The 27,797-nt window shown below is 38.0% G+C and overlaps 2 protein-coding genes across 3 annotated transcripts in view; one reads left to right on the top strand and one right to left on the bottom strand.

The window, feature by feature from the left end:
* LOC6039392 (soluble guanylate cyclase 88E) overlaps positions 1–5,284 on the top strand; it is a 67,310-nt gene extending 62,026 nt beyond the window's left edge. Inside the window, exons 5-14 of the mRNA XM_038262362.1 lie at positions 36–317; positions 514–719; positions 785–1,050; positions 1,110–1,236; positions 1,292–1,643; positions 1,704–1,836; positions 1,899–2,623; positions 2,692–2,783; positions 2,840–3,052; positions 3,311–5,284. Coding sequence (XP_038118290.1) covers positions 36–317; positions 514–719; positions 785–1,050; positions 1,110–1,236; positions 1,292–1,643; positions 1,704–1,836; positions 1,899–2,623; positions 2,692–2,783; positions 2,840–3,052; positions 3,311–3,626 — 2,712 coding nt within the window. The 3' untranslated portion in view covers positions 3,627–5,284. The remainder of the gene's footprint in view (positions 1–35; positions 318–513; positions 720–784; positions 1,051–1,109; positions 1,237–1,291; positions 1,644–1,703; positions 1,837–1,898; positions 2,624–2,691; positions 2,784–2,839; positions 3,053–3,310) is intronic.
* Positions 5,285–5,369: 85 nt separating this feature from the next.
* LOC6039393 lies at positions 5,370–20,413 on the bottom strand. Of its 2 annotated transcripts, none has more exons than XM_001848954.2 (3): positions 20,326–20,413; positions 5,657–6,279; positions 5,370–5,595 (listed from the first exon to the last, which is right to left on the bottom strand). In XM_001848954.2, the coding sequence occupies exons 2-3, from the start codon at positions 6,246–6,248 to the stop codon at positions 5,447–5,449; spliced, it is 741 nt and encodes a 246-aa protein (XP_001849006.2). In that variant the 5' UTR covers positions 6,249–6,279; positions 20,326–20,413; the 3' UTR covers positions 5,370–5,446. The 2 variants fall into 2 exon arrangements, with proteins under 2 accessions (XP_001849006.2, XP_038118291.1); XM_038262363.1 differs by lacking the exon at positions 20,326–20,413 and adding an exon at positions 20,235–20,292.
* Positions 20,414–27,797: the final 7,384 nt, after the last annotated feature.

Below are 27,797 nucleotides of genomic sequence, written 5' to 3'. Positions count from 1 at the left end.
TATCTGGCACATTGACATTTCTTTCCATCGGGCAGATTCTCGGCGTGTCGGAGCGCGAATTCATGGACCAGATGGGCGTGTACTTTGTGGCCTTCGTCAGCCAGTACGGGTACGACCGGGTGCTGTCGGTGCTGGGCCGCCACATGCGTGACTTCTTGAATGGGCTCGATAATTTGCACGAGTACCTCAAGTTCTCGTACCCGCTGATGCGCGCCCCGAGCTTCATCTGCGAGAACGAGACGCGGCACGGCCTGACGCTGCACTACCGCACGAAACGCAAGGGCTTCGTCTACTACACAATGGGACAAATCAGAGAGGTAAGCCGCAAACTCATTAGCCCGGTGGCACGTGTCCGTGAGGTGATGGCGTCGTTCCAAGGAGGGGGCCACTTCCCATGGGCGGAACAGTGGGCGATAACTTTTTATGGATACGGTTATGTTTGCTGGCACACAACAGCCTCTTGACCACTAAACTTGGTTTATCTTTTGCTTTTTTGCTTCTGCGGTTCAACAGGTGGCTCGTCACTTTTACCACAAAGAGATGCAAATTGCCCTGGTCAAGTCGGACCTGCTGGGCGAAACCAACCACTACACGTTCCAGCTGACGTTCGACAACCGAGCCTTCTCGCTGGCAACACTGGCGATGACCCGGGAGGAGAAGCACTTGCCCATCAGTGCCTCGGTGCTGTTTGAGATTTTCCCGTTCTGCATCGTCTTTGGGTGAGTGTCTTTTTTTGAAATGGCAATTGATTTATGATTCTAACATGACCACGTGGGGTTTGCAGCGCCGACATGGTCGTCCGCAGCATAGGCAACTCGTTGATGGTCATCGTTCCGGACCTGCTGTCGAACAAGATCACCGACTGGTTCGAGCTGCGACGGCCGCTGATTTCGTTCAAATTTCAAACGATTCTCAACCGCACAAACAACATTTTCGAGCTAGTCACCGTCGAGGCAGTCAAGAAGCGGCAGGACGTCCAACGTAAGACTGAAATCTACCTTAGTGAGCAGGAGCACGAGGAAGAGGTAGAGAAACACTTGCGGCTCAAAGGTATAAACTGCTCTTTTCTAGCTTAGTAGTAGTTTGAGTAATCCCGTGATGCTTCGCAGGTCAAATGATCTACATGGAAAAGTGGCGAATGATCATGTTTCTGGGAACACCGGTCATGCCGAAGCTGTCCTCGTTGATCAACACCGGGCTGTACATAAACGATCTGTCGATGCACGACTTCAGCAGGTAGGTCCGATATCTTTCGAATGATACACACGATGACTTTTTCGAATTCCCGCAGAGATCTCATGCTGGCGGGTACGCAGCAGTCGGTCGAGCTGAAGCTGGCGCTGGACCAGGAGCAGCAAAAGTCCAAGAAGCTGGAGGAATCGATGCGCAAGCTGGACGAGGAGATGCGCCGCACGGACGAGCTGCTGTACCAGATGATACCGAAGCAGGTGGCGGACCGGCTGCGGCGCGGCGAGAACCCCATCGATACGTGCGAGATGTTCAACAGCGTTTCGATTCTGTTCTCGGACGTGGTCACGTTCACCGAGATCTGCAGCCGGATCACGCCGATGGAGGTCGTCTCGATGTTGAATGCTATGTATTCGATCTTCGATACGCTCACGGAGCGGAACAATGTATATAAGGTGAGTGGGTGAAAACAAGAAAGTACGTGATCCAGAAATACAAACATGCTTTCGTTACAGGTTGAAACGATAGGTGATGCGTACATGGTGGTTTCGGGTGCTCCTGAAAAGGAACAAAACCACGCTGAGAAAGTATGTGATATGGCCTTGGATATGATCGAGGCAATTACGGATCTAAAGGACCCTTCGACTGGTACGATTGTGCAGATTATAAAAAGCCAACACATTTGCATTCACATGGTTTATTTCCAACAGGATCGCATCTGCGGATACGAGTCGGTGTTCACTCTGGTGCTGTGGTGGCTGGCATCGTTGGGCTGAAGATGCCACGCTACTGTCTGTTTGGTGACTCGGTCAACACGGCCTCCCGGATGGAGTCTACCAGTCAGGCGATGAAAATTCACATATCACAATCAACGCGAAATGCGTTGCCCTCGAACTATCACGTGTCCGAGCGTGGCGAGATCGACGTCAAGGGCAAGGGCACGATGAAGACGTACTGGTTGGACTGCAAGGAAGATCGACCGCCGCTGCAGCTTCTGGCCGAGGAGGTGCGAAAGCCGTCGATCGAGTACATCGAAACGAGCAAGGACCGGCGAATGAGCCTGTCGACGTACAGCATCCAGCACAAGCAGTCCAGCGGAGGGCTCAGCTCGGCGGGAACCGAGGACCGGCGGGTGTACTCACCGGTGACGTTTGAGGATGTGGCCCGGCGAAGTACGGCCAACTCGCCGGTGAAGCTGCACAGTTTTGGGCCTCGTGGCCGCGAGAGCCGGTCCAACTCCACCGGACATGCCTTCATGCACAACGTTTCCGATGTGTTTGGCTCGTTGGTCAGCGACACGGAAGAGTTTCTCGAGGATCTGCACCATCGGAACTCGATCACCACTACGCACTACACGCCGTCGACTCCGTCCTCGTGTGCATTCAGTCCCCCGCCAGCATTCCGGCGAAAGTCGAAATCGTATGTTCCTGGTCAGGTAATTTGAGCCTTAGATTTGCCTTAGATGGGGTTTTCACTATTGACTAACCCTAATGACGATTTCAGTTCAGCGAAGAGGAGCTGGATCTTCTCTCGAACCAGACCACTTCGCCCTCGGCACAAAGTTCGATCGAACAGCCAGAACTAACCAAGAAGTCGTACGTATTGATATAGTTGATTCTTTCGAAACGTTCAATGATCCGTATCTTTTTAGGATCTTGATCGGCAAATCCCAAACCTACGAGCAGCAGAAGGCCAAAAGCAGGAAGGCGAAGCTGGAAAGCGCCCAACAGAAGCAGAACGAAGCCCTGCAGAAGCTCGACAAGATGGTCCAGGAGATCTACGAAACCGAACTGCCGGGGATGTGCTTCATGAATCCACCCGCCTCCCGGTCGGATGGTAACATTTGCAAGTCCAACTGTAGTAGGTCTGTAGCGCCCAAGTGTCCCAACAACAGCATCAACTCCCTCAACAACAACAACAATATCAACAATTACAACAACAACAACATTCCCTCCGATCCCTGTTACGCCATGTATAGCTTAAACGTTTACTTTCCCATTACATGCTCGTCTCCTGCGGGGTACCCTCCCACTTCTACCCCTTCTTCTTCTGCTAATGCTTGCTGCAACACCACAAACCATGACATGACCAACAACAACAACAACACCGGCACCGCTTGTAGATCCTCCCAGGCACCACTCAAGGTCACCCCAGCGGCGGCGGCGGCAGCTTCTGCTCAGCAGCAGTCGAGCTGTGAGCACGCTGCGGCAGCTGCCCGGACCTGCCACAGCTGTGGAGGTGCTGCTGCTCCGGAAGCTGCCGGAACGGCGGCCCTCGTCGGAGGCACCGGCAAGGTTCCGCAGAGCATTAGCTTTAGCCACGCCAAGGAGCACAAGTGCTGCCCGGGGTATGCGGCCGCCGCGGCCATGGCCCACCATCACCACCACCAGAACGGGCGCCACCACAAAGTGCACTCGAACGCTTGTCAGATTCTCTAGTTTGGGCGGGGGGGTTGGTTAACGCTTAGTTTAGCATTAGTTTTGGGTGCTGTAGAGCGTGTGAGAGCGAGCAAGTCCCGCGGAAGGCTGGTCCTCGAAAGCTTTGAGTAGTTATTCTTGGTTCGAAGCAACCAAGTCGACAGTCGCGAATGACATTTTGTTAACAGATGCCGATTGTCGAGTTGGGTGTACATTTGTTCCGAGATAGAATCGTGTGTGATTGGTTCATAGCGTGCGGTAGACAGTCCTCTGCCGGTCGACTTTACAGGTAGGAGTATCACGTGTGATGTATCGGCTGGATCCTAGAACGTCACATTTTGTAGTTTTTGAGCTTTAGTAGTTTGGAGTAGATTTTGCACCATTTAACTAATTACCGCTGGACTCAATTTTCTACACTTGAACTTTCAATGGTATACCATAAGATACTGGTCATCTGGGTAAATGGAAGCTTATCTCAAAGTATAAAAGCTATTTGTCTTTTATTCACCTGCGTACATCCGAGTGTAACAAAAATTACTGTTGGGCTAACTTAATCCAAATTCCAAATACGTATGAGGTTGATTGGATGTAACAGAACTTGGCCCATCGCTCTTGAATCATAGTTAAACGGGATTCAACTAAAGGCAACATTTACAAGCTAGTAGAAAGTCTCAGTAACAACGCCCGTATACCTACCAATGGTCGCTTTCTCGATTGAATGAAACACTCCAGCGCATGACCGCTTTGAAGCTTGGACCATTTCGCAAATAATTCCACTAATTTTACCACCATCTAGGGCCTCCAGGAGTCGGCTCAAACGATCCGCGCGACTTCCGCTGCGACAAACCGTTCACAGACAAACGCGCATCGACCTCTCGCCGATCGTTTCACCCGAGATGGACACATTTTAGTCATGCACAAGAGGTGGCAGAGGACGAGTCAAGCCGTGCGGTGTTTAGATTATGTTTATTTATTTGAGTTTATGGTTCGTGTACCATTTCGAGTGTTCTAGTTAGTTGAAATTTTTGGGCGGATTGCACTTCACGAGAAAATTGCTTTGTTCTAGGCGGGTGAAATCTAGGGAGATGTTGAGAGACAGTGAAGTGGTCACCCCTGAAAGTATGTTTAAAATTGTAAGACTTTTAGCATGTAAGCTGTGCGTGTATGTTTGTAAATGTTGTTTGTGTATAATCCAAGTTATTTTAAGCGTTACGTGAAATTTGACCAAAGAGAAACGTTTGAGGTGATTTCGAGTAGAGTAATGGAGGACGCAAAGGATGTCCTCTTAAATGTGGCTTTAAAAGTAAACCGTTGGCAAAGATTGAACAAAGTATTAACGAAGAAAGCAAATCTCACAGAAACCAAACAATCTCAATATCACAAAGACTCCGTGTTGAAACCAAATCCTGTAAACCCAGTCGATATCAGCTTGTACTGAGGGTGACACTGTTTTCTGTAGATTCTAGTCATGGTTTCTTATACATTCATTAAGTTTTGATTTATCAGTGAATTTATCATCGTTGGATCTTTGAAGAGTTTACCTCAACAATAATAGTATCAAATAAACCGGCAACCAGGCTTGTTGTACTTACCCCCATAACAAACAGAAATTACGATCAGGATTAAAATCGACAATAAAAGTAGTAACTGAACAGATTCGGTTCACATCGAACACATAACCCAGAGCGTTTCAATTGTTGTACATAATCGGACAATAAATAAAAATCATTACCACGACAACTCGGTCAACGAAACCAGAACAAATAAAAGATAAATGGTACAGCTAGATTTATTTCAGTCCTCTAAAAGATACAAAACACCTCCCCCCGCAGAGCCTGTGGCTAGTGTATCACTTCGTTCAGCGGGAAGTACCGGAAGGATTCGTTGAAGATGTCGGTGAAGGCCGTACTGACCAGATCGTTGATCAGTGGCTTCACGAAAGGTAACGAAGGCTGCCACATGGTGTTGATAAGGAAGTCGGCCATCGATTCTGAAAGTAAAAACTCACCAAGGTAAGTAACTTTTCACTTTGAAAGTTGTCAAAGTCCTACCTAAAAGTTTGGCCCCATGGAACAGGTCCGAAATGTGCAGCTTCATGTCACCGATCTTATCAACGGCAACTCGTACCTTCAGCAGTCCTCCCTGGCCGCCAATCCTGCTCACAGTCGTAGTCTGGCTGTAGTCAAACAAAGTCAAGTTGAACGACCCCTTCGTCTTGCGCTGGCTTCCCAGCAGCTTCGACTCGAACTCGTACTCCCCATTCAGGCCCTTCTCCGGGAAGTACTGCGAGTACACAATCTGGTTGTTCTTGTAGTCCGTCTTGAACTTGGTGACCTCGGACTTTGCCCAGCCCCACTCGGACACGTCCAGCAACCGCAACCGATACCCGGCGAACCCATCCCGGTCACCGCGAACCTGCTCCACGACATCGGCCCGGTGGGGATCGAACGGGGCCACGTTGAACTCCGGCAGGCCCGTTTTGAACCAGGGCCGGATCGAGTTGAGCGCTTTCTTTACGCACGGGTCAAAGTCGGGCTTGCCGAGCCGGCAGTTCTCGAACAGCCGGAACACCTCGCGCTGGGACGTCGCCGACGGGAGCCAGAGGGCCATTAGGCCAAGTGTGATGGCCAGCAGGGAGGGCATTTTGAGCGTGCGTGTGCGGGTTTTGTAAGGTCTGTAATGAGTGGGAGGGTCGTGTTAGATGGCTGTAAGAATTTATTTGCTGATTGATGTTCAAGTAAATTGAATGAGAAAGTTCACTTGCCTATACAATTATCAATTTAGTTTGGTTATGTAAGCTCAACAAACAATAAAATCATCAAAATGATTAAAAATGCTTAGGGATTTGGGATAGTATGGACAGCGCACAGCGGTCCAGTTCACAAAATTAAGTGGAAATGGATTTTCCATGTTTTTGATGAATATTCATCAGGTTCACATCTTTACACATTTTTTTTTTTTATAGTCTGCGATTAGCAGAGAAGCGAGTCAGACGTGCGTCCCTCATAAACCAAAAAAGTGCTAAAAAGTGCAAAAAATGCCTCACGGCAAGAAAAAGAGGCGGTCCTCACCAGCAGGATCGGCAGATTTGAAGAAGCTAAAGAATGCCGAAGCGCTACCTGCAAAGCCAGGCAGTTTGAGCAAGGATGCTCAAAAATTGTCTGAAAACCAGTTCGCTACCCTCCCTGTGGACGTGAGCGAGAAGGAAGAATTTGAACGACGGGAAAAGTTGCCACCCATTTTTGTGAAAACATCGTCATCGGATTCGGTTCGAAAGTGGCTGACCGGGTTTATCAAATCTGGTGCTTTACGAGCTTCCATTCGCTTGTGTGCTGATGGCCTCAAAATTCTGCTACCTACCAGAAAGGATTACAACTACGTTCGGGATTTCCTGAACAACACAAAGAATGAATACTACAGCCATGACGATCCAGGTAAACGCCCCATGAAACAGGTCCTCCGAGGCCTGTACGACATGGATGTGAGTGTGCTGAAAGAAGAGCTCAAAACTCTTAAGCTGAACGTGATCGAAGTCTTCAAGATGACGAGACACAACAAGGACATCAAGTATCGTGATCAACTGTACCTGGTTCATCTCGAGAAAGGATCGACAACGCCGTCTGAGCTGAAAGCAGTTCGGGCAATTTTCAACATCATCGTGTCTTGGGAACGTTATCGTCCAGTGCACCGTGACGTGACACAATGTTCGAACTGCTTGCAGTTTGGACATGGTGGAAGGAACTGTTTCATCAAGAGTCGTTGTGTAACCTGCGGAGGTGAGCACAAAACTCAAGCTTGCGAAACAATCAACGAGAACATCGAAGCGAAATGCTTCAATTGCGGCGGCGACCATTCGACCAAGAATCGAAGCTGCCCAAAACGTGCTGAGTTTGTGAAAATTCGGCAGCAAGCGACGACGAGGCACCAACCAAATCGACGCAAAACATCACCAACTTTCACGGACGTGGATTTTCCTGCTTTGGCGTCACCTGGAGCGGGATCTGTTCGAGTGGTTCCAAATCTGCAGCCATTGCCGTTGAATCAGCGGCAAAAGTTGCAGAGAATACAACACCTCCTGGCTTCAGCCAGCAACCGAGGAAAACCAACCAGCATCAACGGATGAAGGCAGCAGTGACCTGTTTTCACCACAAGAACTTATGAACATTTTCATCGAGATGACAACAACACTGCGTGGTTGCAAAACTCGTGCGGAACAAGTAAGAACGCTTGGAGGATTTATCTTAAAATACAGTTCGTAGTTTACTCGTTCTAATGATTTTGAATATTTCAATGAATTTGCTTTTTTAGTTTTAAGTTAGGATTAGTTGTTAAAGTGATTTTTTTTTCTTTTTTACCCAAATGTATTCGATTCAATGCAAAAATGTAAAACAATTTGATGTAAATAAATGAATGTGAACAGTTAATAAGAAAACGAAAAATAAAACAAAGATGAAGAGCATTTAGCCATACCACTTAGAATGTAAATGAAATGTAATTATTATAAGAAAGTTCAATAAAGACATATTTAATTTCAAAAAAATTTTACACATTTTTTATGTAATATTACACAAAAAAGAGGTTATACAACCAAACAAATTTTCAACATTCCAAATTCAATTTTTTTGTTCTGTGTAGAGGACATCAAATGTCAATTTTTCAGAAATTCCCAGAATGGGCAAACAATCTTTGACCGAGTTATGATTTTAGGAATCAATATAGATTTTTTTTAAATCGAAATATCGGTCGCAAAAATTTTTCAACTTCATTTTTCGATGTAAAATTGAATTTGCAATCAAAAAGTGATACAGTGCACCGTTTTCAAGTTATAGCCATTTTTAGGTAACTTTTTTGAAAATAGTCGCAGTTGCCCACCTTTGAAAAAAATCTTTTTGAAAAGCTGAGAAAATTCTCTATATTTTGCTTTTCTGAACATTGTTGATACGACCCTTAGTTGCTGAGATATTGCCATGCAAAGGTTAAAAAACAGGAAAACTGGTGTCTCACCCGAACAACCCACCATTTTCTAATGTCGATATCTCAGCAACTAATGGTCCGATTTTCAATGTTAAAACATGAAATTTTTTTTTCGTGAAATTTTCCGATCTTTTCGAAAAAAAATATTTAAAAAAAAATGAAATCAAGACTAACATTTTAAACGGGCCAAACATTAAATATTACGCCATACTTTCAAACACTTAGGAGCTCAGAGCGGCGAAGTGGTTGGTACTAGCAATGGTGGCCGACAGCTATAAAACCAACTTCGCTATAGTTTAGGACTCGGGGCCAACTATGAGCAAAATTAGTCAACATTTACCCATTGATACTCGGGATTGAAGTTTATATGAGAAAAATCGAAAAAATGTATGAAAAAAAAAATTTTTTTACTGTTTGGGCTGCACGGATCGCTATTTCTATCCAAATATTCCCAAAAGTGAGATTTTATTAGAAAAATTTAATGCACTACAACTTTTTAGAACATACCAAAACTGTAAAATTCCCAAGTAACAATTTACGTTTTAATTCACTCTGGAAGAATATTTTAAGAGTCTCTGGAAAGATTCGAGCAAAAAACCGCTTTATCCTGAAAGCAGCAATAAAGAAGAGTTAAGGCAGCAATAAGTGTAAAATGGACCATTTTAGGAGGTTGTCAAGAGCGTATTTCAGGAGAGTTCTAGAGCCAAACAGTATTGCTGTTGATTTTTAACGGACTCTCCAGATACTCTCAAGAGATCTAATAGAACTTATTCTAAAGCTAATCAAATTTGTAGCTTTATTGAAGATCTCTTGGTAGCCGCAATAAAACATGAATAAAACTTTTTTATTCTTGATTAGGATAAATTATATTTTATCAAGCAAATATGGGTGCAAGATTTACTTTATTAAATCCAACTATTCTTTGAAACTTTTAACGACAAATGGTTAACTTTATTCGGTGACATGAATATAATAATTATATAAATAAGTGTTTGATTATCGATTCAATCATATTGCGAAAATCCATGCCATTAAAATTTCACCAATCAATTTCTAGAGATACCTCGAAAAAATAGACACCGAATACATTATTCTGTCAGAATAACTCTCATTTTTCATAAAATTTAAGCAAACTTTTCTTGTTTAGCTGTAATCATCATCATGGCGTCCATCTAGGTCGCTATTTTTTCATTTAAACATGGCGAAATTCGTTAAATCTATTTGTTCTGACTTAAAGCTATTAGAAAAACATCTTTTCTTGAGATGCTCTTGATCAAGAACAACGTTTCTTGAAAAGCTCTTGTTTAAGATTAAGCAAGGGGTTCTAGACTGGAGTGAGCTTTGACATAGTTTTAACCCAGAGTAAAATGCACAATACTGCGACCGTAGCGCATGCAAGTTTTAGCCCACTGGAGATAGATCCAAAAATCATGTGTTGGTACATTTTCGTCATTTTCGTGAATTACGAATAACGAGTTTTCGTCAAATTTGAATGAAACTAGGAGTTCGTTCAGTTCACCGTTTTTATTTATTTATTACAACAGAAAATAATACTTGTCACTTTTTTCACTTGATAAAAAAAACGCCTTCCATGTTCAATGCCGGAAGCTCAGAAAGATGCACAACACTTGTTTCATCACCTCACGAATCTAAATTTGACACAATTTAATCACTAACTCACATAACAATTACGAATGCAGTATGATCTTTTTTAATTTAATAAAAGAGCTTGCCCGGCACTTTAGAAACGTCCGATCTTCTTGCTGCTAAAAGTAGACTGAGTTTGACATTTGAAAGGTCAAGACAAAAAGATTTCGAATAAAGCTTTCCCTAAACAACTTGGTTTTAATACTGATTTGGTGAAGTCAATTTGTTCTGGGAATATCTTCTTCAAGATAACTGTAAGTACATAAAAAAGAGATTAATAAAACTTTGCTCCATGTTCTTCGAGAACATTTCAAGATTTTTTCAAGATAATTCTAGAACAGTATTTTGCTAAGCCCAAAAAGACTTGATAAAAGCTTTTATAAAGGCAAGACGTTTTATTTCAAATGTTTTATAAAAACTAATAAAACTTAGGAGCATTTAGATTGCTACTTGGGTTCGATACTGAAAATTTATTAGCGATTCAAAAATATAATTTTTGTATGAAAAACATTTTTTTCACCAACTTCAGGCTCGGGTATCAATGGGTCCAATTTCGGTCAAAATTGGCACAGATGCTTAAAATAACACAAAAAAACGTTTTCCGCTTGTGGAGCAGGGGGTCATTTTTTCTGGTCACCCTAATCCTTATCCATACCTTAACTTTGCCGAAGACAAAAATTCCTAAAACGCTGCCAAATTGGAAAATTATTTAAACAGACAAACTAAAGATGCAAAGTGGCTTCTTTGGGCATACCAAAGGCACCAAAAAAGTTTCTGTCGAATTAAAAAATACAAAAAAATACGAATGACCGAAATCTCTAAGAATTGCTCCATTAGGTTGATCACATTACCTCCCATAAAAAAATGTCAAGATTATGGGAGGTGTTGATTTTTGCGATAAAAATTGGGTTTTCATCAAAATTTATCGAAATGTATAACATTTTGCCTTCCTCACTGAGGTAAGGCTATAATCCTGCTCTAAAAATGAACTTTGAATCAAAACGTCGTAGACCCACCTTCATGTATACATATCGACTCAGAATCGAAAACTGAACAAATGTCTGTGTGTATGTGTGTGTGTATGTGTGTGTGTATGTGTGTGTGTATGTATGTATGTGACCAACAAACTAGCTCATGTTTATCGGCACTGGCTGAACCGATTTGACCCGAACTTGTTGCATTCGACTTGGTTTAGGATCCCATAGATCGAGTTTTATACAGATTGAAGTTTTGATAAGTAGTTCAAAAGTTATGTATAAAAATGTGTTTTCACATATATCCGGATCTCACTTAAATGTATGTAAACTATGTCCGGGTCCATCATCCGACCCATCGTTAGTTAGGTTATCAAAAGACCTTTCCAACGAGCCTAAAACATTGAAGATCTGGCAACCCTGTCTCGAGATATGGCCACTTAAGTGATATTGATGTACTTTTTGGAAGCCGGATCTCACTTAAATGTATGTAAACTATGTCCGGGTCCACCATCCGACCCATCATTGGTTATGTTATCAAAAGACCTTTCCAACGAGTCCACAACATTGAAGATCTGGCAACCCTGTCTCGTGATATGGCCACTTAAGTGACATTTATGTACTTTTTGGAAACCGGATCTCACTTAAATGTATGTAAACTATGTCTGGGTCCACCATCCGACCCATCATTGGTTATGTTATCAAAAGACCTTTCCAACGAGTCCAAAACATTGAAGATCTGGCAACCCTGTCTCGAGATATGGCCACTTAAGTGACATTTATGTACTTTTTTGGAAACCGGATCTCACCTAAATGTATGTAAACTATGTCCGGATCCACCATCCAACCAATTGTTGGTAAGGTTATCAAAAGACCTTTCCAACGAGTTCAAAACATTAGAGATCTGGTAACCCTGTCTCGAGATATAGCCACTTAAGTGACATTTATGTACTTTTTTGAAGCTGGATCTCATTTAAATGTATGTAAACTATGTCCGGATCCACCATCCCACCCTTCGTTGGTTAGGTTATCAGAAAACCTTTCCAACGAGTTCAAACATTGAAGATCTGGCAACCCTGTCTCGAGATATGTACACTTAAGTGATATTGATGTGCTTTTTGATGCCGGATCTCACTTAAATGTATGTAAACTATGTCCGGATCCACCATCCGACCCATCGTTGGTTAGGTTATGAAAAGACCTTTCCAACGAGTTCACATTGGAGACAGTGGAGATCTGGCAACCCTGTCTTGAGATATGTACGCATAAGTGATATTGATGTACTTTTTTACTCCGGATCTAAAAAAGAGATGAAATTTCATATCAGCCATTGTTTGTAATAAGTGAGGAAGGCTCCAACCACATAGGTGGATTAAGTTAGTTTTTTCATTCAATACGATCTCTAAAATCTTCAAGAGCTATCCATATTCCTAAAACAAGTTTATGCCTGTACCAGTGCAATTTCCTTAGGATGTCCTTATTACCTCACTCTATTCTACATATTATTTTGAAGCATTTCAATATTTATTTTATAGAAGAATTTTACACAAAATAATTTGTTTAGCATTGAAATGCAAGTTGATAGTTTCTTTGTTATTGTGCATAAAAAACAAAATCAGTTAACTAAATAAATTTAAAACAAGTTTCTGAGTTATGACTTTCAGTATTTGACACTCAGAAATCATTATTTTAAACGGTTATGCTTTATATCAGCAGCTGTTTTTTTTATTTAGCAGAGATATACTCGGAATAAAATCATCATAAATCAAGAATTCATCTGTTCTAATAAAAAAGTGGATAATTTCCCAGCCAACTCAATCGGAATTTCGAAACGGAATTCAATTTGAATAGTTTAAGTTTTCCGTTTCAAACGCAAATTCTGATTAAGTTTATTTGGAAAAATCAACTTATGCTATGAGCCACTTCTATATTTTAGAACCTAAGTAAATTACCAACAGAAAACACAAACATTGCAAAGTTATTACATTTGAATTACAATTTCACGCACCAAGCGCGATTGAGTTTTATACCTAGATTGTAAAACCGATTTCGCACAAGAGTGAGCAAAATCTGCCATAATACGTGAACGCCCAGTGAAAATGCTCAAGAAGTGACCACTCACCGACTCGTACCAGGCAGCAGGTCTGCAGACAATGGACCTTGGCCCAGAACTTGTTAGTTAGTGCTCGTAACGGGTGTGGCTAGTGGAAAATCTGTTTTTTTTTTACTTCTTCCAATTTGTAGCAACTAACATGTTACAGTTGAAGGTCGTTTAAATTAGCGATGAAAGCGAGCGTTTTCCCTCAAGCGCTCGAAAGCAACGAGTTCAAGTGACTTCAACGCGCTAGGTGACGAACCGGGCGGTGTCCATTACCAAACGATCCTAACTGCTTTAATTCGTGTGTTCACACCAGTTATAATTGCTTTTTTTTTGGGGTGAGGGTAAGCTTAAGATGACAACCGAATGCGGAGAGAAACAAACGTTAATGATGTTGACCCAGCGTCGAATTAATTCCACAACATGGCACATGGTCAGCGCACGGCGACGTAAGGCGTGCTCAGATGCGGTATAAATTTTGCACCACTTCAAGGTTTCAACAGGTTGTTTTTTTTATTGCGCGCAAGTGGTCCAAATAAAACCGGCAATTATTGGGCAAATTGTTTGTACAAGGTACAGTAATACACCTAAATTTTTTATGGGAAATTATTTTGATATAATTCCAAAAACATTCACGTTTCTTAAAATTGATCCACCTTCCGATCAATCAAGTGATTCTTAACAAGGTAAGTCATAATTTGTGTCCGGCCAACACGGCCAAAACAAGCATTCAAATTTCAGCTCGGAAAGAAGGCTAAAAAGTGGTCTGAATTTTCCAGTTTCATCCGTCCAAAGTCAAAGTGCGTGTCAATTTCCATTGTGGGGAGCTTTCTCAGACAACTCTGGCGGACAGAAGCTGTGAAGGTCTACACGAGGCGCGTGGACACAGCGTCGTTTGAGCTTTGAATCTAATTTCAAGGGTTTCTGCAGCAACGGCGTCCGATGCTTTCCGGTTTGTAGAATAATTAAATATACAGCCCAACTAGCTGAAAGGGCTCGTTGAGGTTCTAGTTGAAGGTCTGTGTGTAATCATGGAATTTGATCTTATTTTGTCTATCTTTTGTGTATTCACGAAACTGTTCAAAATTCACGACCGCGATACCGTGACAATCACTAGCTTTAGTAATATGCATTCTTGAAGATTATCAAGCTTTGTTCACGTCTGTAAGGAAAAAGTGTTTTAAATTTTTGGAGTCACGAGATAAGCTTCCAAATACTATACCGAATCAATATGTTGACTTCTTGATTTTCTGTGACTTTTTGAACATGGTCTGCATAAGTATGCATAAGCATAACTTTGAATTTTCGACTGATAATCAATCAAATTCTGGTAGGTTTGAGCACAACAAATTTCACGGGTATTCATTTTATAATTCATTTTCATCATTGTAGAATGTTTGGACGCATGATCTTGACACAAATCGCAATCAACTGGCTAAAAACTGCATCCAAAACCCGCTTATGATTTCCGAGGTGAGCTTTTTTCTGCTATCCTATCTGACGTCAACACCATAATCTAACACGAAAAACCGCAATCTATCGGTAAACAACCCCCTACCCCCTAACAGTTCCAAACTCATGGACAGTCCAAGATATCGTTGCATAGTTCCAAGGTCGTCCAGTCCAAAGCCGGTGGCGGCTGTAAGCGGTACTTTGGAAAGAATGTATACCATCTTGTGCCAGAGTGCAGCAGTGGCATAGCGGCTAAAGATACTCAACCAATTGCCCCAACGAACACATAAACGCTCCGAAAAAAGAGCTTCATCGCACTTGCCTCACGCCAAATTGCAATTGCTCACCAGAAATTGTTCAGCTCGATCACAGTGTTTGTGTTTGATGAAACTGGGTGGATCATTGAACTTTTAAATTCATTACCACCCGGTGTTCAGAGACAGACGAGTAGAACATCGGCACTGATAGGGGAATCGATCAACCGCAGAATCGTGTGTTTTTTTGCTTCGTACTTGACCAAAGCAGTTCAAGATTAGTTATGCAATTGGTGGTAAATGACATGAACAAGAGGGTGTTGAAACTGGGAGTACAAAGTTTAACGTAAGGATCACTCGTGCATTTAGCTTTAGCTAGATTGATTTGTTGAGTTTTGTTTCAACATAAATAAAAATAAAATCAGTCTCTCATGCTCATGCTCTTGCTCAACATAAATTAAAATAAAATCAGTAAAATGCAATGGGGCTTTTCCATCATTTTTCAACGGACTTGCCTCCGCGGAATTTTGAGTGATTTTTTTTTACGCTCAAAGTAGTTGGAACCAGCTAGTTGAATTAACCGTTCCAACTTTTTTGAGGGGTTGGGAGTTGGAATGTTAAAACATGAGGCCCAATGAGATTAACATCTACACAAAAATTCTAAATTTCGTTTTTGGCTGAAATAATAGACCGATCGGGAAAACAATGTTAAAAAATGAAATTTTTTAATCGTTTATCAACCTTTTGAATTATTTAAGAGATAAAAAAATAATGAAAAAAATCACATTAATCTTTAAAATGCTTCACTTTATCTTAATGTTATACAATTTCTTATCGAATGCAAGCTTTTTTTTTCATTCAATTATGTTTTTTTTTAATTTGCTGAATATTTTGTCGATACGATTTTTTTAGAATCGAACGATATATACACAGAAAAAAATGATGGTAATATTCATCAGGAAATGGTGACAGATTTTGTGGCAAAATAAATGATAAATTTTACCCCAGAAAATGATGAATTTTCATCAGTTTTTGATGAATATTCATCAGGTTCACATTTTTACACATTTTTTATGTAATATTACACAAATAAAGAGGTAATATTCAACCTACCAAATTTTCAACATTCCAAAATTCAACTTTTTTTTTCTGTGTAACGAATATAACGATTCGAAAAAATAATCAAGGCAATCCTGATCATTACTTACAAGATAGCCAAATATTTGTGATTAGAAAATACCATCTCAAGGAACAGATTTTGGAAAATGTTCTTAGCACTTGTATATGGACAGCTCCATTATGTATGGAGAATTTAATCATGCAAAATAGCTCTTTTTCAAATTTAATGATGAGCAGAAACGGAGCGTATTCAATAATCCGAAAAAAAAATTTGCGTTATTTTTTTGCTTCAGATGAGTTTGTTTTTTCTTCTCTCAAGTATTTTGTCTGGGATATTTTTCCAATGTCCGCCATTACAGGGGTTGTCTTCCGGTTCCCCCTGAGACAGCTCGTAGTACTCCCAGGGGTGCATGTGCACAGCAAAAAATCCGATGGTAAAATCGCATAAATTCGTTAAAAAGACACTTGATATTACACACTGCATGTACAATTTTTGTAAACATAAAAAAAGTTGCAAACGATTGGATTCAAACTCAGCACCAACAGCAAGGACTGGCGCCTTAGCCCGCACGGCCATCAGACCGAAGAAGAATGGAAAGGATAAACGCAAATATGAGCTTGACATTTCGGTCAAGTAGGTTTCCTACTGATGGGATACATATTTCAGGGTGTTATATTACATAGAATTTCATAAAATTATGCAACATTTATTTGACAGTCAGGCTTTTTACATGCAGCTAGATTACTAATTTTTGATGGGGTACACAACCGATGGGGTTGAAAACCGCTGCATAAGATACAGATAATACATTGATAAAACATGTTTATACTTTTTCTTAATTTATTTACCAATTTAATTTGTATGTAATAGTTTTCTTTTCCTTATAAAGTCGGGAAATGAGAAGAAATTATTATACATGATATTTTTTGGATTAGTTTTGAGCGATGAAAAACTGAAATTCTTTCGACACAAAATTGTTTTATTTAGATATTATTTACTGTTGGAAATATATCATGGTAATTTTATATCTCGTCAGCTGTGTGCTATCTTGTGACATAGACCATTTTGGTCGAAAATGAGTTAATGATGACGTTTTGCTATACTTAACAAACACTACAAGATGCTTTAACCCGATTTTGGAAACTCGCTTCCGTTTCCCGGATATCGCAATACTTACTTGTGACATAGACCAATTTATCATCAAAATGATTATGCACACTTGTGACACGTCATACATGTTGTTGGAAAATAAGGAAAATTTTTCTTGTTTTTCACAAATTTATGTTGATACACATTTTCTGAAGGCAATGCAATCTTTTGTTTTTGAAAATATACTGTTAAACTGTTGATTTAAGTCTATTTTAGTTGGTATGGGAATTTTGTGCACACTTGTGACGCGTAGTACAAATTTACTTTCAAGGCACACTTGTGACACGTGCTTTTCAGATTTTTGTTTACATAATTTACTGTATCTTTTAACTGGTGTAACCAAATTAGTTGAAACTTGGAGCGTTTGTATACGCGATAGTATACGAACCGATTGCCTCAAAAAGTTTGGCTCTACCATTCATAGTTTTCAAAATATTTATTATCAAACTTTAAAAATCGATTTACTCGAAAAGTACTAAATGGTCGTTGTCTCAAGATAGCACACAGCTGACGATCTGATAAGGGATACATCATTTATGTCAGCAAAATGTGTATTTTTACCTCCGAAAATGTGTGTAATGTCACTTATTCAGTCTAAAGTGAGTTAAAATTACATCACAAAAGATGTAATATCCAACCTTCTAACATAAAATTTTCAAATTTGGGTAATTTTCCGCCAACTCACACAGCAGTTGCCCCGACCCCTCTTCGATTTGCGTGAAACTTTGTCATAAGGGGATACTTTTGTCCCTGATCACGAATCTGAGGTCCGCTTTTTTGATATCTCGTGACGAGAGGCGGAACATGCGAAAAGAGAGGTGTTTTTCAATAATTTGCAGCCTTAAACGCAGATGAGATAGAAATTTGGTGTCAAAGGGACTTTTATGTAATTCCGAAAAAACACTAAAAAAGTTTTAAAAACTCTGCCAATTTCCGTTACTCGACTGTAAAAAATTTTGGAGCATGTCATTTTAAGAAAAATTTAATGTACTTCGAATCTTTATTGACCCAGAAGGATCATTTTTTTCATTTACAATTTTTTTTTTCATTTTAAAATTTCGTTTTTTTCTAACTTTGCAGGGTTATTTTTAAGAGTGTAACAATGTTCTACAAAGTTGTAGATCAGACAATTACAAAAATTTTGATATAGAAACTTAACGAAATCAAATTTCATGTTAGTTGGTAGTTGGTAGATTACCGTGTATTGGCAGGTTTAAAAATGTAATAGTCAGATGAAATTTCAAGTTAATTTATGTGAAATAAGTTAAATCACACTTAAACAGTTCCAAATTTCTACATTTTTATAGGTACTTAGAAATAAAGCAACGTAGACTGTATAATTGCATAATTTCTGAGGAATATGAGAAAATACTGTAATACAAAAAAAACCAAAATGTTGTTTTCGATTATTGACAAATTCAGCAATTTTGCAATATCAAAACAATAGTTTTAATTGGAATGATACCAAATTTTGCTCAGGCATAATCCCCTTTGGCAGTCGGCGTTTCTTACAAGTTTCGTTACAAAGTGTGTACAAAGTACACATATTCGGGTACACGTAAAGGGTTCAGGAATACCATAATTTGGTATTTAATGGGTATTATTGCCCATTTCCTTTGTTATTTACCCATGCTCGGGTTAAATCTCATGGACTTGTAGTCTCAAAACTTGGTAAACAAAACCTTAATAAAGTTTTTTTTTGTTTTGCCTTGAAAAAATCTAGATTTGGATATTTAAAAAAATGTTTTTTTTTGTGTGAGATATCAAAGACAATAAAATCAAAATTTTCTTCAAAAAACAATAAAAAGTAAAAGTAAATCTTTCCCAGTTCCTGAGGGGAACACCCTTGAAGAGTATCGGGGCCGGCATTTACAAAGCGGATTCAGTGGCAGTTTCTTTTTTAACTTAATGTTAACATGTTAAGGTTAATGTTAACATTCCATAGGTCGCCTCCCTAAGGTATCGTGATAAAAAAACAATAAAGAAGTTAGTAAATGAAACAATAAAAATTGATAACAGTTTATAAGACATTTGAAACTGATTATCCTTACGTCTGATTACCAAACCGTTGAATTAAAGTTTATGTTTTAAAAGCTTTCCTGGTTTTTAGAAATAATTAATTATAAATCTTATTTTTATCAAACTTATCTATTAAAATTGCAAAAATTCAGAATCGTTTTCCAAATTGGTTGGACTAACGAAATCAACATTATCAACGACCAAATAGTCAACAGTAAACTTTGTTCTATTCATTTAAATCTTATTTTAGCAAAGTGACGCTGCAGTTTTCTTGTAAGAAAAAGATGAGAGAAGAGTTGGCACATTAATTACATAACACAGGTTTTACCAGCAAATGTTGCAGAATCTTTAGTGACCACAAAAATAGATAAATCAATTTAAATCGTGCATATGTGTCAAGCAAGTGTTTGTACATGATGGCGAAGCATTTTAAGCAAGAGTATCATGTCACATTATTTTAAACTACGTTAGAGGATTTATCACGAACTGGTTATGGTGTCATGGCCGAGAAGAAAATTGTCCTAAAGAATTTTAATCAAAGGCGGCTGTGTTTTGTAATCTGATACTCAACATGCCAAATTACAAAAACAGTTATTCAACTAAATAAGTGGTGTAATGCATTATTCAGTTTCAGCTAACAAAAATCCCCAGTGAGATTAACTGATTTTTCTTCTTCTGTATTAATGAATTCGGTAAATTTCCATTCAAAAGTCACGTTTACAGTCTTTATCTTAAACCTTTGTGATCAGATCTGCGCAATTCTTTTCAGACAATCACTAGCTTCGCACGAGAAAGTCTTCAACAGAGAATTCAACTATCTGAATCTTCACGAACAACCTTCGAACATTGAACGCCTCTCACTTCACAGAGTTCCGTTTATCTGCACAGCAAGGTCACCCAAAAACTTGTACCATACGAGTTTTTTTTTCTGCAGATATTTACATCAAAAACAACAACCACCTCCAGCAGCGACAAGTTCAACTTGAAAATCACACCGTACTATTTGGGCGCGCACGCGTGCACTTCACCTCACCTTAACTGATCACTTTCGATTTCTGTGTACGCGTCGCGCAAAAACGGTGCGAGATCTTACTTGCGTTCCAGCGCATTCACGACTGAACTCCGCTGCTCGACTGCACCTGCGCTAGAGGGTACTACAGTTCTGCCGCGGACTCGTGTATACTTGCTACTAATCCACCACACAAGACTTCTGAGTTCCTGGGTTGTTTGTTTGTCTGTTTGATGAAGGTGTGCTGGGCTGCAGCACTCACACACTGTGTTTCACAGGTAGCACACCACACCTTAGGCAGTGGGCACCGCCGGCTTAAGACAACAAGAACAGGTGGTAGAGTAGCAAGACCGTCGCTAATTTCTTAGGTCGATTAAGGCTATCAAGATCAAGAGTAATGGGTTGTGTGATTAACAACTTTCAATTACAAGTAGATCGGCATTCATTCTTTGTATTTGTATTAGGAGCCATTAAATTATTGAATTTAGGATTTGAGTGTAGGATTTTGGCTAAATTCTGGTTAAACAGTTAACCTTCGATTACCAAACCCTACCCCTGGAAATTTTAGTTTTGACATTTTTGTTTTTGTGATGAATAGGGGAAATATACCCATTTTAAGCCTAATAAGCGGTCGTGTTTGAATGATTCTGGATAATCTGGAGTGTTCCTTGAAATTTACTAAAACCAAGTACACCAACGAATAGAGCAACTTTTTGTGAACATTGCAGTTTATTTTCACTTTTATTATAAGTTATGCTTTTTTCTTTTACAAGAATTTAAAAAAAATCCCAAATGCATTCTAATCAGTCGAGTGCATTGGGCCACGCCCATTTTCCTATTTTTAGCTTAGTTCTTTTTTTCTTCCAGAGCTCTTTTGGGTCTGCTTAGTGCTGCCAAAATTAATGAAATTTTAATCAAACACTCACGAAAAGTTGCATGTATAGAGAAAGTTTGCTGGCATCACTGGCTCACTCCAACAGGCGCTGCTGGTGGTGTTATTTGCCCCCTTTGTTCAAAAGGCAAAAAATGCCTTCGCTTCTCGCTCGGTTTTCTTCAGCCTTCGATTGGAATGGGTCGTCAAATTTCAAACGTCAAAAGACTTAGCGCGTTTGTTTTTTGGATGGCGCTTGCTAATTATTTACATGTTTCGGGATTATTTTTCAAGTGAGTGACTAAAGAATGTGCAAAAGAACATGATGCCGGTAGTTGAAAGCAATTTTATATTTATAGCGCTTTGAAATCGTTAGCGCAAGTGAAAAGTTATTGATGGCGACTTTCGTTAAGCAGTTAACCTCTCATCTTACGTGTGGATGTGTGTGCCACCAAAATGATAAGAAATGGTGTCGCAAAATACAAATTATGTTTAAAAGTGCACTAAATTTGATCTTTTTGGCCAGTAAATGGCATAAATTTGCGTGCTTACTCGAGGCGGTGCCGTTGCTGGTAAGTTTATATCCTAAATAGTATTTTTGGAGCTTTAATCGAGCATCAATCTGCATACTCACTATAAGTGGGTGATTCCTGAATAAATCGTTTAACACATGTATTAACATTTATTAATATTTTTATGTTACCAAAAAAATCATATCTCGGAAAACGCACTTGTCGACACCTCCATTTCTTTAAATTTAATTTGTGTAATTTTCTGAGGAATCCGATATTAATATTGTCAAACATAGACTCTTTGTTCCTGACACGGTGAAAACGCAAATTTTTGTGACTCGAAACTATTTTTGCCAGGTTGTCAAACTAATCACCTTTCATTTGCGTCCAAGAGAGCTAGAATCGGTTTTTGCAAAAAAAAAAAACGAAAGTATCCATTTTTGGGACTAGGTCACCCTAATGATCAAACCAAGAAAATACGGGTCTGATTATTTTGACAAAGAAAAAATTGAAGCCCGCTCGAAGAACTTTGGTTTAAGATTTTCTGGAAACCCAAGTAATCACAAGCACTTAATTGAAGTATTATTTCAGTACTTCGATGCCTCTGTGCTCTGATGTACTAACTGACTTTTGGGCCAAAATGAGTTAATGATGCCATCTTTTAGCTAATTAAATTCCCTACAAAACGCTTCTAAGAGATCTGAAAAATTCGTTTCCTACGCGGAGATATCGCCCTGCAACCATTTGTACTAACTGACATTTTCGAACGCATCATGGATGTGCTCTCTTATTTTTCATCATGGCTTGACCTTTTGAAAATACGCAAATCCATAAAAATACGATAACACTATAATATTATGGTAAATTGCTAGGTGTCCTTACTAGTTCGAGCAATATTAGGGTGGATTTTCATGGATTTTTCGATGACCGACATCGAAAGCGGCTTTCGATGCTCGTGGTCAAATTTGGTCGAAAACTCATATTTTTCGACCAAGTTAAGTGGTAAAATAGTTTAGATTGATTGTTCATGGCAGTACGAACAATAAAAACAAATACTAATTGCCGGAAAGCCCCGAAAATGTGATTTTCCGACTTTTGATTTTCGATGCACGAGCATCGTAAGATGACCGACATCGAAAGCATAGTCACTACCATGCTTTGCTAAAATGTCAGTGCATCGTAGTTCGATGCCTGTCCTGTCAGCCATATTGCTGCCGCGAGACCATGGACACAAACCAAATAACGCTGTGAAATATTTCCGTGAATATTTCAAGCAGGCAAGCGTTTCAAGCGTTTTGTGGCAAACGCATGAGATTTTTCCGATGCCAAAATGGCAACAATGGAATCGGCTGATGTTGATGTCGACAAAGTTTTGAAAAGAGGCGATAGGCTACCTCAAATTATTTTAAAGTGGGTTTTTACGTTTTCAAATAACAAGAAAGAATTTTGATTTTATTTCACAGCATGAAATGTATGTCATTCAAGGAAAATGTTGATTGCCACCTATGATACGAGTGTTTCCCATAAACATAGAACATTTTTAAACAGTACGCTAGATCAAAGTGTGTACGGTTTACCATGCACGAAAAGTTGAAAACATGGAAAAAATAGATTTTTTTTTCATATTTATTTTTATGGAATAAATATTTGATAATTGCATCATAGTTCTGGCTGAAGGTTAGAAGAGTGGGAGAAATTAAGAAGAAAAGCAAGTAAAGAAAAAAAATAAAGAAATAAAGAAATAAAGTAATAAAGAAGTAAAGAAATAAAGAAATAAAGAAATAAAGAAATAAAGAAATAAAGAAATAAAGAAATAAAGAAATAAAGAAATAAAGAAATAAAGAAATACAGAAATAAAGAAATAAAGAAATAAAGAAATAAAGAAATAAAGAAATAAAAAAATAAAGAAATAAAGAAATAAAGAAATAAAGAAATAAAGAAATAAAGAAATATAGAAATAAAGAAATAAAGAAATAAAGAAATAAAGAAATAAAGAAATAAAGAAATAAAGAAATACAGAAATAAAGAAATGAAGAAATAAAGAAATAAAGAAATAAAGAAATAAAGAAATAAAGAAATGAAGAAATGAAGAAATAAAGAAATAAAGAAATAAAGAAATAAAGAAATAAAGAAATAAAGAAATAAAGAAATAAAGAAATAAAGAAATAAAGAAATAAAGAAATAAAGAAATAAAGAAATAAAGAAATAAAGAAATAAAGAAATAAAGAAATAAAGAAATAAAGAAATAAAGAAATAAAGAAATAAAGAAATAAAGAAATAAAGAAATAAAGAAATAAAGAAATAAAGAAATAAAGAAATAAAGAAATAAAGAAATAAAGAAATAAAGAAATAAAGAAATAAAAAATAAAGAAATAAAGAAATAAAGAAATAAAGAAATAAAGAAATAAAGAAATAAAGAAATAAAGAAATAAAGAAATAAAGAAATAAAGAAATAAAGAAATTAAGAAATTAAGAAATTAAGAAATTAAGAAATTAAGAAATTAAGAAATTAAGAAATTAAGAAATTAAGAAATTAAGAAATTAAGAAATTAAGAAATTAAGAAATTAAGAAATTAAGAAATTAAGAAATTAAGAAATTAAGAAATTAAGAAATTAAGAAATTAAGAAATTAAGAAATTAAGAAATTAAGAAATTAAGAAATTAAGAAATTAAGAAATTAAGAAATTAAGAAATTAAGAAATTAAGTAACTAAGAAATTAAGAAATTAAGAAATTAGGAAATTAGGAAATTAAGAAATTCAGAAATTAAGAAATTAAGAAATTAAGAAATTAAGAAATTAAAAATTAAGAAATTAAGAAATTAAGAAATTAAGAAATTAAGAAATTAAGAAATTAAGAAATTAAGAAATTAAGAAATTAAGAAATTAAGAAATTAAGCAATTAAGAAATTAAGAAATTAAGAAATTAAGAAATTAAGAAATTAAGAAATTAAGAAATTAAGAAATTAAGAAATTAAGAAATTAAGAAATTAAGAAAGAATTTCAGAATTTCTAAATTTCTTAATTTCATATTTTCAGAATTTCTTAATTTCATAATTTAAGAAATTCAGAATTTCAGAATTTCAGTATTTCAGAATTTCTGATTTTCTGAATTTCTGAATTTCTTAATTTCTTAATTTCTTAATTTCTTAATTTCTTAATTTCTTAATTTCTTAATTTCTTAATTTCTTAATTTCTTAATTTCTTAATTTCTTAATTTCTTAATTTCTTAATTTCATAATTTCATAATTTCAGAAATTCAGAAATTCAGAAATTCAGAATTTCAGAATTTCAGAATTTCCGAATTTCCGAATTTCCGAATTTCCAAATTTCCGAATTTCCAAATTTCCGAATTTCCGAATTTCCGAATTTCTGAATTTCTGAATTTCTGAATTTCTGAATTTCTGAATTTCTGAATTTCTGAATTTCTGAATTTCTGAATTTCTGAATTTCTGAATTTCTGAATTTCTGAATTTCTGAATTTCTGAATTTCTGATTTTCCGAATTTCTGAATTTCCGAATTTCCGAATTTCCGAATTTCTGAATTTCTGAATTTCTGAATTTCTGAATTTCTGAATTTCTGAATTTCTGAATTTCTGAATTTCTGAATTTCTGAATTTCTGAATTTCTGAATTTCTGAATTTCTGAATTTCTGAATTTCTGAATTTCTGAATTTCTGAATTTCTGAATTTCTGAATTTCTGAATTTCTGAATTTTTGTTGTGCTCTTCTAAATGCTGCCAAACATTGTTGATATTAATATTATTTTGTTCTATCCGGAAATAAATTTTGAATGGTTCTAAATTAAAAGTTCCCTGCATTTGTCTAAAATTTTTATCTTTGGTTTTTCCGTGCACGTGTTGCTTTGTGTTGACGTTTCCCCAAGCGTTTCTCTCCCATTTTCTACCGTTCCTTCTTGAAACGCTTGCGGGAAAAATGGCGGTCTGCCCGTTATTTAGGTTTGAGTCATAGCTAAGTCATAACGCCATCCAAGAGCATCGTAAAAATGTCGATGCTCGTGCTTACGATGTCGTTGCATGATCCATGAAAATCCAGCCTTATGGAGCACTATTTTGGAAGGCAATTAACACAAGTGTGCACATTTTGATACGTGAAGAAGTTGTAAGTTAGACGAAGTGTGTCAAATAATTATTTAGTGGCAGAGTTTTTTTTTAATTGGATGACCCCTAAATGTAATATTGGTAGGTGGATGTTATTGTTACGTAGTTTTTTTTAATGGACGACCCCTGCAGTTGTGGTAAGTGTGCACAACTATTTGCGGGGTTTTTGAATTGGATATTTGAGTTAGGCTAAGTGTGATATTGGTGAGTGGATGTTGTTGTTACGTAGTTTTTTTTTGGATTTGACGACCCCTGCAGTTGTTCTAAGTGTGCACAACGGCTTAAAAATGTTTTAAATTGGATATTTGAGTTAGGCTAAGTGTGAGATTAATTAGTGGATGTTATTGTTACGTAGTTTTCTCTAATGGATGACCCTTGCAGTTGTGCTAAGTGTGCACAAAGACTTGAAAAATGTTTTAATTGCGGTGTATTACGGTGTAACAAATGTCACGGTGTAAAGAATGCTACGATGCAACGAATGATGCGGTATAACAATTTTACGGTGTAACCATACTGCGGTGTAACGAATGTTACGGTGTAACGAATGTTACGGTGTAACGAATATTACGGTGTAAAGAATGATGCGGTGTAATTATACTACGGTGTAACAAATGTTACGATGTAACGAATGATGCGGTGTAATCATACTACGGTGTAATTAATGTTACGGTGTAACGAATGTTACGGTGTAACGTATGTTACGGTGTAACGAATGTTATGGTGTAACGAATGTTACGGTGTAACAAATGTTACGGTGTAACGGAATGTTGCGGTTTAACGAATGTTACGATTTATCGAATGTTACGGTGTAACGAATGTTACGGTGTAACGAATGTTACGGTGTAACGAATGTTACGGTGTAACGAATGTTACGGTTTAATGAATGTTACGGTGTAACGAATGTTACGGTGTAACGAATGTTACGGTGTAACGAATGTTACGGTGTAACGAATGTTACGGTGTAACAAACGTTACGGTTTAACGAATGTTACGGTGTAACGAATGTTACGGTGTAACGAACGTTACGGTGTAACGAACGTTACGGTGTAACGAATGTTACGGTTTAACGGATGTTACGGTGTAACGAATGATGCGGTGTAACAAATGTTATGGTGTAACGAATTTTACGGTGCGGTGTAATCATACTACGGTGTAACGAATGTTACGGTGTAACGAATGTTACGGTGTAACGAATATTACTGTGTAACGAATGTTACGGTGTAACGAATGTTACGGTGTAACGAATGTTACGGTGTAACGAATGTTACGGTGTAACGAATGTTACGGTGTAACGAATGTTACGGTGTAACGAATGTTACGGTGTAACGAATGTTACGGTTTAATGAATCTTACGGTGTAACGAATGTTACGGTGTAACGAATGTTACGGTGTAAAGAATGTTACGGTGTAACGAATATTACGGTGTAACGAATGTTACGGTGTAACGAATGTTACGGTTTAACGAATGTTACGGTGTAACGAATGTTACGGTGTAACGAATGTTACGGTGTAAAGAATGTTACGGTGTAACGAATGTTACGGTGTAAAGAATGTTACGGTGTAACGAATGTTACGGTGTAACGAATGTTACGGTTTAATGAATGTTACGGTGTAACGAATTTTGCGGTGTAACGAATGTTGTGGTGTAACGAATGTTGCAATGTAACGAATTTTACGGTGAAACGTTTGTTGCGGTCTAACGAATGTCACGGTGTAACGAATGTCACGGTGTAACGAATGGTTAATGGTTCACTGAACCAGGATTGAACCACAAAGGGAGGTTTAAGCCGAACCAATAGGTGAACCGGTTCATTTGGGAACTCTTGTTGTGCACACTTAGCACAATTGCAGGGGTCGTCCAATTCAAAAAACTACGTAACAACAACATCCACTAACCAATGGCACACTTAACCTAACTCAAATATCCAACTCAAACACCCTTAAAGAAGTTGTGCACATTTAGCACAACTGCAGGGGTCGTCCAATCCAAAAAAC

Source organism: Culex quinquefasciatus, chromosome 3, assembly GCF_015732765.1.
Source record: "Culex quinquefasciatus strain JHB chromosome 3, VPISU_Cqui_1.0_pri_paternal, whole genome shotgun sequence".
Taxonomy (NCBI): Eukaryota; Metazoa; Arthropoda; class Insecta; order Diptera; family Culicidae; genus Culex; species Culex quinquefasciatus.
This window is presented reverse-complemented; position numbering and strand designations above follow the sequence as displayed.

Coding starts and splice junctions, on each gene's coding strand:
- LOC6039393 (XM_001848954.2), bottom strand. CDS start 6,248: ATGCCCTCCCTGCTGGCCATCACACTTGGCCTAATGGCCCTCTGGCTC. Junction 5,596..5,656: donor CCATGGGGCCAAACTTTTAG/GTAGGACTTTGA, acceptor TTTTACTTTCAG/AATCGATGGCCGACTTCCTT.